Source organism: Panthera leo, chromosome D1 (assembly GCF_018350215.1).
Source record: "Panthera leo isolate Ple1 chromosome D1, P.leo_Ple1_pat1.1, whole genome shotgun sequence".
Taxonomy (NCBI): Eukaryota; Metazoa; Chordata; class Mammalia; order Carnivora; family Felidae; genus Panthera; species Panthera leo.
Genome location: NC_056688.1, coordinates 37,696,607 through 37,706,507, shown reverse-complemented (window position 1 = coordinate 37,706,507; position 9,901 = coordinate 37,696,607). Strand labels below are relative to the sequence as shown.

Genomic DNA, 9,901 nt, shown 5'->3' with positions numbered 1-9,901 from the left:
GACAAGAATGAGGAAGAAATTTCTATGTTTTCTCCTGGCAGAAATGAATATGGAGATAGCCTGGGTATCTGACAGCCTTGTTGGACTGTTAGGACTGCTCACCTCAGACCCCTCATTGCATGAGGCAAATACTGCATTTCATTAAATCCAAGATGATTGTGTAAGACACAATCATTATGTATTTTTTGTACCGTTAAGGAACAAAAATTTGCTGATACAATAATATAATGCTTTCTCTTCACATTATTGGAAATGATAACCTAACTTTATAAACAAGACAATTTGAAAAACATGTGTTTCCAAGAGTCAGTAAACCAGTTTTTGAGAACCTTCTTTTTTAAACCTCTAGTAGTTGAGTTCTCAAATGCTTGCAGTTGAAGTTTCCTAAAGGATACCATTCTATAACAAATAGACAAATTTAGATAGAAATTCATGTATCTGAAAGCAGGGAGGAAAATCAGGTTTTGCTAAGTAATCTACTTTTTGCCCTAAGTCAGCAATCTAAGGATGGCTGAGAATCAAGAAATCTGCCGGCATGTCATGTCAGACCTGGGCCTGTTGCCTGGCAGATTTATTCCTTGCCCTTTGCTCGTCTGAGACATAAGTCTCCAGGCTATGGTCCCCAGCCCTATGGGTGAGCTAGGTCCTGCTGAGTGCAGCCAGTGAGACACGTTGCCTGGAGAGTGGTAGAACACAGGGGGGAAGAATTGTGTTTCTTCTCCTTCCTGTCTGTCACGATTGGCTTTTCTGCAACTGAAACTCCTCACTGATCTGGTTCCTACCAGACAAGTCATCGAATGTTGCAGCACCTGCTTAGTGATCGTGGCCCTCTGTCTTTTTGTCCTTCCATCCTAGGACTGGTAGCAGCTTCCTGCTTTTGCTCCCCTCCGGATGGCCTCACCATCCCTTACTGGGCTTCTCAGCTCATCCATCATCTGTGTAACCAACTCCTTGCATTAAAATCTCTCTGACACTTGGACTATTTAAAGGACTTTTTTGTTTCCCTAAAAACCAGTGCTACTTTTTGAAAAACTGAATTCTCCATCGTAGGTTAAAATTACTGCATGCCAAGCCAAACAGATGGGAATCGGAGCAGGAGATATGATTGGAACTTGAGAACTCAAGTCTGCTTCCCTGGGCCCCTCCCCAGCACCGAATGTAATATACTCCCTGAGGAAGGGGTGATTATTCCCATTGTAAAATGCAGCTGGCATGCATCCTGAGGAAAGAGGGGAGTTTTTAATGCTTCTCTCCCCTGGGTCATTTGAAAGCCCAGAGAGAAAATAGCCTTTATTCTTCTGGTTCAGAAGGATGTGATCTATACATGTTAGTTTCTCTTCCAAATAGTTCTCATTATTACCATTATCTTTTTCACTCTCCACTTGGATATGTTGGGAATAGATAAGCATCTTTGGGGCTTAGATTTCTGGTTCATCTTGACCTGGCAGAAAAGAGTTTGCCTCACCTAGGTGTGATGGAATAGGAGGTGATGCAGTAAGTAGGTGAGATTTGGATTGCCTCCTTATGGGGAGGAAGTGAGTGCTTGGGTTGTGACATTTTGAACTTGAAAAGAAGGGAAAAACAGTGTGTGTGGAAATAGAACAGCCAGAAAGGGATAGTAGAGATTCATGGTTTTATTTTATACCTCTCTCTCTCTTTCAATCTCTCTCCCTCTACTCCCAACTCCCCCCTTTCTTTCTTCTTTTCCTTCTTCATTTGTATCATCCCCCACCCCCCAACAATAGCAACCTGATTTTCTTTGGGGAAATCACCTCTTTCCCACTCATAGTTTGTATGGTTTGGTGGTATTAACACTAACTCTGCCTCCAGAGATAGGCATCAGATCCAGGCCTGGCCAATGAGAACACCAAATCTCTCTGGCCAAATTAAAGTTTGTGAGATGCAAAGCTCGATTTTTTGAAAGAAAAGTTTTCATATGGTTGATGCTGGACTTGGGAGTCATGAGGATAGAAGTCTGGAGCTTCTACCAACCATCTTGCCACCAAGAGAGACAGACCTGCCTGAGAATATAGTCAAGGCACAGGAAAGCAAAGGTAAGAAACAGAAAAGAACTGGGGCAACTGGGTGGCTCAGTTGGTAAAAGGTCTGACTCTGGCTCAGGTCATGATCTTGCAATTTGTAGGTTTGAGCCCCGCATCGGGCTCTGTGCTGACAGCTCAGAGCCTGGAGCCTGTTTGCATTCTGGGTCTCCCTCTGCCCCTCCCCTGCTTGTACTCTCTCCCTCTCTCAAAAATAAATGAACATAAGGAAAAAAAAAAAAAAAAGAAACAGAAAAGAACCAGTTCTTGATGCCATGATTGACCTGTGGGATTCAGCTGTGCCTAAACCCAGACCTACCTTGTAAACTTTTCAGTTATGTCAACCAGTGAATTCCTTTCTCTAAGTCCGTTTGACATGTATTCTTTTCTTCTTTCTTTTTTCCTTCCTCCTTCACTCCTTTTTGCTGAAAGAACCTTAAATATCATAAAAAGCATCTTTATGCTCATGCATATTCTGGAGCTAAAGATAACTTCAATTTGGTTAAAAGAGAACTTAAAATGCTATTTATGTAAACAAACAAAAGCCCTCTTTTATCATTACTGCCTGCAAAGCAGTGACGACAGCATTTGGTTTTAATGTTTTGTTCATTCGTTTGTTTTTTGAGAGAAAGAGAGAGAGAGTGTGTGAGAGAGAGAGAGAGAGAGAGAGAGAATGAGTGGGGAAGGGGCAGAGAAGCAGAGAGAGAATCCCAGGCAGGCTTTACATTTAGCATGGCGCCCGAGGGATTCGATCCCACAACTGTGGGATGATGACCTGAGCCAAAAAAAAAAGAGTCAGGCACTTAACTGAGCCACCCAGGTGCCCCCAGTATTTGGTTTTAAAAATCTAAAGTCAGTGTGTTTTGTTAATTCTCATGATACAATATTTTAGTTTTATGCTATTGCCGCCAATGGAGTTGATACTAGGGAACTGACTTCCTCTATGATAGCAATGTAGGAAGTATATTTAAAAGATGTTACACTATCATTTAAACTCATTAAACTTCCTGAGTTTAATGCAGATGTAGGTGATCTTCAGGGACCTACATCATCTACGTTGCCTGTTTGTTGACAGCCTACTTCTGGCTTCCTGTGATGAAATCTCTTTTTCATATGACAATATTAAGGAGGTTGCTGCTCTGCTAAGTAAAGTTGACTGATAACCTGAAGATTTTCAAAAGGTTGAACAGCGATTTCTTTAGTTTAAAAATAATGCTACTTGAGGGTTTTGGGGGTTAATTTTCCACTTAGCTTTGGAAAAAAATCAATCAGAGGTTTCTAGTTGAAAAGGAATAAAGAGCTATTTCAACCCCACACTCTCCTTTTCTGGGTGAGAAAACACAGTCACAGAGCTATAAAATGGACATAGAAGATAAAATGTTTAAGAATTTAATTTACCAGGTGCCTGGGTAGCTCACTTGATTGAGTGACCAACTCCTGATTTCAGCTCAGGTCACGATCTCAGGATCATGGGATCAAGCCCCACATTGGGCTCTTCACTGAGCCTGGAGACTGCTTAAGATTCTCTTTCTCCCTCCCTCTGCCCATCTCCCTCCCCAACTTGCATTTGCTCTCTCTAAAATAAATAAATAAGTACATTAATAATTAATGAAGACTTTGAACTGCCTTTAGCAACTGCAGCCAGGGAAAAAGCGGAGCTCCTGATTTTTTCACTCTTGCATCTCCTCTCCTCGGGTCTACTTCCATGGGTACCTACTAGGATTCATAGGTAATTCTAGAATTATACCTTTCTTTCTCTTAATTTGTGTATTTTTAATTTGTGTATTTTTTTTAATTGATGTCAATTTTATCTGTTTACTATTGAACTTTCCAGAGTCATTTGACAGGGACTATATAAAATGTCAATTTTATTATTCCTCCATTCTGGCAGAGGGGAAATGGACAATGGAACCCCAGCAACATACTTCCACAGGGGAGCAAGAACATTCGGTGAGAAGGGTTCTCATTGACTCCACCCATCTTTTTGTTAACCTCTTTGACTCTCAAGAGGGAATGTGTACATATGTTCAGCGAGGCTGTGTTTACCTGGCCTTGTGTTTGCTCAGACTGGTCTGAAAAATGCCCAAAGGCCCACCATGCCTGATAATTAGGGACTGTTTCTTTAGTATTGAGTAGTCCTGTGCATATAGGATCTTAATACAAACTTTGTAAGTGAACTAAAGAACATTGAAAGGACACAAGACAGTATTTCACTAGTATGAGAAGCTTCCCAGAGAATAAATCTGCCCATCACTATCAATAGTTCTCAGAACTTTCTGTGATACGGCAACAATATTGCTGGTGACTGAAAGTATGATTTCATACAAGAGAACGACTTCTGAATTTTTTAAAACTATTTTTTAACACATGAAATTACACACAATACAAAGTACTTGTTTTACAAGTTGAAGTCTTTACAGTTATGGGTACAGTTACAGTAATGCGAGTAGTATTAATGCATTCACTTAGAGCAGAGTTATTTATCTTCATTGGGCTTAACACAAAGCCAAGAATGAATTATTTGCTTAAATTGCTTTCTAGTCTTTGAATAAAAAAAAAAAAAAAAAAAAAAAAAGGAAAATGCCTTCTACCTCCTGTATAATATGTCAGAATGATAAACAATGCCAACAATTAAGTAGTCTGGTATTTGTATAAATGGGAGATTGTATTCCAATAGCTTTTAAGTTGTAAATCTTAAAGTTTTGGCTACAGTATGTCTATCACATTGTCATTATCTCAGCTCTCCGGAAAATTACGTCATCTTTGGTAATAGGCTGCCAAAAAACAGAAACTATGGACTACACCATTTTTTTTTCCAAAGAATCCTGTATTTTAATGAATAGCTGAATAAATAGACATTAATTATGAAATTCACATTAAGATAGAAGAAGATCCAAACATTCTGATTGCTTTATCTCTTAAATTTGATAGCTACTACAAAACATACTATTTATGTTAGGGTAAAAATAAGCTGAATCACAGGAGTGTACCTGGGACGTGCTGGCAGATATATACAGCAACAGGGAGGAGTCATAAAATAAAAGTGTTTATATGTACATATTTTTTTTCCTTTTTTTTTTTTGCATGGAGAAACACTGTTTTATAAAATGGGAAAACACACAGTAGATCACATGCAGCAAGAACCAATACAATGTGCACAGCAGTATAACCAAATAAGACACAAGAACTATGGGTTTAAAAAAGACTTTGGGAGCAGGGGAAGAAAAGAAAAAATTGAAACCTGGAATGCTTTCTTATGAAGGTTTCAGAATATAACTTTGTCTAAACAAGCCTCTTGATAGTTTTTCAAAAGTTCTCACTTGACCTCTTATGGTTTAAGTGTAGAGCTAAAAATAAACCATCATATTATACAAAACTTTGTATATTAGCATACAAAAGGTAACAATTTACTTTTTGTATAAAATATAACCTTTTGATAGTATATTTATTTCACATATGTATAAATATAACCCAAAGAATATGTTTTAAGTATTTCTACCAAAATATTCTTTACAAAAGTTTACAAAACAAGTAATTTATTCATATTTACAACCCAGCACAGAAGAGATTCTGGGCCAGGGATGTTGGTATTGTGTAAAAGAAAGAGAGTGCGTCTAGACATTTTAAAGATTGAGAGAGGGCTTTGCGGAACTTTCAAAATATGATCTTTTTAGGACAGATATTTAAAGACTTAGTTGTGAAACAACTTCAGTTAAATTACATTTGATGATTGAATATGTGGATGTATAACTAAAAAGGCTGAAGATAACCTATGTTCTTCTGTAATGAGGAAAATAATAGCAATATTTTTCATCTGATCCGAATCAGCACACATTCTCCTGATTTTACAGCTGGTCTGTGTGTGGGCACTGAGGTTACATGACTCAACCAAACTTCTTTCTTTGATACAGTGCTCAGCCCTGAGGGAGAAGGCTTAGAGATGAAGGGTCCATCTAGCATGTGGTAAAGACACATCACGTCAGGGAGCAAAGAATGTATGGATTGCTACATTCTATTCAGCTCTTTACCCAAACAATGTGCCCAAATCAGGACAGATTGTTTTCTCTCTCAATTATGCTTTCCTTCAAACCCTATGAAATAGATTGTACCCATCCATCCCAACCATTTCTTGTCCGGACCTTCTGTGTCTTATCTCCAATCAAAACAAGATACTTTCTTATCTCAGTTTGCTTACAAATCTGTCTCTGGTCATCAACATAAGCAGGGAAGACAAGGCTCAATTTCACTCAGCGAGGAAACTAACCAGTAGGCATCATCACAATAGGTAAAACCCCAGGTCATTGGGGGCTAAATAAATCTCCTTTATAGCATTGTCCAACGGGATGTTTTCTTTTTTAAATAGTGAAATCTGATGCCGACAGGGATGCACTAATATTTCAGTATGATTAGGACAGGTTGTGGTTGTATCTAAGACTTGGAAATGCATTCAGAAATTGGTTGTGGAAGCCCAGATAAAGTTGGATAGCCCTGCAATCTTGTTTCATCACTCAACACAGCATGTTGCTGAAGTATAGCATATGTAGGAATATTGACAAAGTGAGAGGTGAACCTGGGGAAGAAATTCTATAATCCACTGGCCGCTCTCTAGTTTCTCTGGCTTTTCTCTACTTAGGACACTGGTGACTCCAAACAAACCTATAACATTTCCATCTGCCCTGGAAGTCTTAGGGAAACTAAATGAAAAGACAGAGTGGAAAGATTCAATCACACTTCCATCTATCTATTCGAGCAAATTAAGGAATTTGTTGCTTGCTGCTTGGAACTAGTACCTCCGTGTGACATGGGGTTTAATGAGCTACAAGGTCTATTACTTTTCTTTCAGGGAGGAAAGGAGCTTGGAAAGCCTATTTTACACAACTAATTACACATCAACATCACAGTTCTGTTTGGGCAAACTGGATACTCTGTCCTGGAGTTTAGACAGGGAAAAGTGATCCCAATATTTTACTTTCAGGGTTGAGATTTAAAACAAGCGTTTGAACCGAGCACTACAGTTACTTTCCGCTTCCATTTTTAAGCCAAGGTGTCTTCATATCATCCAACTAAAAGTCAAGAGTTTGGCCTTTACAGAGTCCTCGTAAAATACTGCCTTTTAGTGCTTAGAGTATATTAATCGTCCCTCTCTTCTCCTTTAGGAGTTGTTCCCCAGAATTTCATCAAGATTGATGTCTTTCATCCAGTCGTCATTACCGGGCTCTGTCTTCAATAAGGAATCAATGAAATCAGCATCACTGTTCAGGGCAGGGCCCATGTTATCAGTCTGTTGGTTGAGAAAGTCAAAAGCTAAGTCACTGCCATGGTCAGTTCCTTGAAAAGCCCTGGAACTTTGGTTGGGTGAAGGAAAGTTGCCTGGTGTCATAGATGGTGGCTGGCTTATGCCTGTCCTCGGCTGGCTCAACCCTGTTCCCGACTGGTTCAAATTAGTCAAGATCTGTGTGCTTAGCTGATTGGGTCTGAGATTCAGACTTCTGAGTGGACCCATGGTTTGTCCATTTAATGTTTGGTTCATTTGGTTCATGGGTCTCATTTGCACTGCTGGTGTTAACTGGTTAGGAGGGGCCGCTGCCCTCTGGGAAAACTGCTGGCTGCCGACTGCCTGCTGCAGGGACTGATTTGGAGGGTAGGCTGCAGGTGCACCTGTGGGGAAGCGGACTGCCGTGGACTTCAGGGCTTCCTGTTGTTTGGTTGTTGTGTCTTGAGAGGCCCAGTTTGGTGCGGTTGTGCTGGATGTGATCATAACATTTGATGTTCTCTGTGCGGGCATGCTTGCCATGCTATGGGTTAAATTTGGTCTTAATTGTTGCGAATTGCTGACAGGTCCAGCTCCAAAAGTAGCCACGTTGTTATTATTACTTGCCCCTAAGGCAGGTGGCCGTGGCATTAGAGGGTTGTTTTGATTTGCTATCAGTTGGTTTGGGTTTCTCTGTTGGGTCAACTGATTTATTCCTGAAGTGACGTTGTATGTGCCAGGTTGACTGCAAGGCAGATTTCCATACATCCCCATATTCTGAACTGCTGTGGGTAACGACGGCATTCTTGTCCCATGGGAAGTAGACAGGAGGCTGGAATTTGGAGTCAAAATGGTATGCGTTGAAACTGGGTTTGCCAAAGCCTGGTTAGAGTTTAAAGTCACTGCTGATGAGCCACCTGAGAAAAAGAAGACAGTTATATTAGTTTATAACCATAGGTTATCTCCTCTATTATAGCAATTTGCAATAACTTATCAACTCTGAAACTGTGTTCAGGTGAAGGGACAAATAAAGAGAAATAATCATCACAGGTATTATATAAAAGAAGTGAGACAGTTTGCAAGGGAAGTATCACTTAGGTCATCCCTTGGTCAAGAGTTTATATATTCTAGAAAAAAAGGCTATACTAAAATGGCTCTGGTTTTTAGATTTTACTGTATTCCTCTTCTGGAGTCTTTGAGAAGAGGTGACAGTCAATCTTTATTTCATTCGGAATTGGCTTTACTCTGTTCTGAGACCAGACTACAACTGTGATTAACCAGCTGTTATGAAATCCATGCCTCTGGTTACCTCAGGTCCAAATAAGAAAGTGTGGATGAATCCCATATGTGGCTACTAGATTAATATTCCAAACCTGTGGCCTTGAAAATCATGTCCAGTTATCCATCTGCATTATCCCCACTCAAGAAGCTTCCATGAGTGGCCCCCAAGTGTCCAAAGGGTAAATTCCCATCTATTTAAACATCTGGAATTCAAGGTATTCCATGCTTCGCTGATTATCTCCATGTGGAAAGCCCTCTGCTCCAGGAGGTATAGTTACTATTGCATTGTTATCCACGTATGTTGAGCTACCTTTGCTCATGCTATTTCCCTCTCCTATGATGCCCTTCTTAACTTGCTGAGCCTTACTTTTTCTTCAAGGCTCAGGCCAAGGTCTAAGTTCCTTCATTAAGTTTTCCCGGATATTCTAGCCTGCTTTTTCCAGAAGGATTTGCTCTTTGAAATTTTCATTCAGCACTTAGTTAGCCCTCGTCTTAGGAAATCCATAGAACCCCAAAGTAGAACCATCAATCATAGGCTGTCGAATAGTGAGCTTCCACATATCACATAGTGATTAGTCAACACATTAAAATCTTCCTGACTTGGGGAGGTTGAAGTCATCTTGGGAAAACATCTTGGGAAGCAAAACTGGTATGCCAAAAAGTTGAAAATAAGTGCCTTGTAGATGATAAGTTCCACGGGGAAAAACATTTTCACCTGTTTTGTTCACTGTCATATTCTCGAAGCCTAGTGGATGGCGCACAGTATTCAGTTGGTACTGAATGAATGAGTTAATGAGAGATTGAAGTACATGTATCACTTGGAGAAAGATACTCTTTCAAAGTACTCTCCCTGCAGAGATGCAGGGAGACTCAGAGAATCAGAAATACTAAAAAACAAGAATTAGACACATATACAAATCTCAGAACAGGAGTGTATGAAGAGAGCATGGCTGTAGTTGTAGCCCTAGGGTACCCTGACTGCTTGGGGATAGCTAGCATGGCACACGGCTGGGTAGACTGAAGTCCTTGCTATTTGTTTTAAAATATGTCTCCACTAGACTACATACCCCTTGAAGGCAGGATCAGTCTCTTGTATCTCCTTGTATGTCCAGACTGAGCACAGAGCCCTGCACTGGTAGGGCAGTGAGAGTTTGATAAAGAGGGAGCAGAGTCAGGTATGAGATGCTTGAACAGCAAAGAGTTCACAGATAGCTGATGAGGGTAAGCAACATCCTGTTGGGTCTAAAGGTTTCATGAGAAGTGGAGTGACACTATGAAAGTGCTATGGAAAGAAATGTAAAGATTTTAAAAATCATTCCCTCTGGTGTTC

General features: G+C 40.1%; 1 protein-coding gene across 1 annotated transcript in view; it reads right to left on the bottom strand.

Annotated features, from left to right (window-relative positions):
• Nucleotides 1-4,582: 4,582 nt before the first annotated feature.
• Nucleotides 4,583-9,901, bottom strand: part of MAML2 (mastermind like transcriptional coactivator 2) — a 346,878-nt gene continuing 341,559 nt past the window's right edge. Inside the window, exon 5 of the mRNA XM_042905337.1 lies at nt 4,583-8,207. Within this exon, the coding sequence (XP_042761271.1) occupies nt 7,192-8,207 (1,016 nt within the window). The 3' untranslated portion in view covers nt 4,583-7,191. The remainder of the gene's footprint in view (nt 8,208-9,901) is intronic.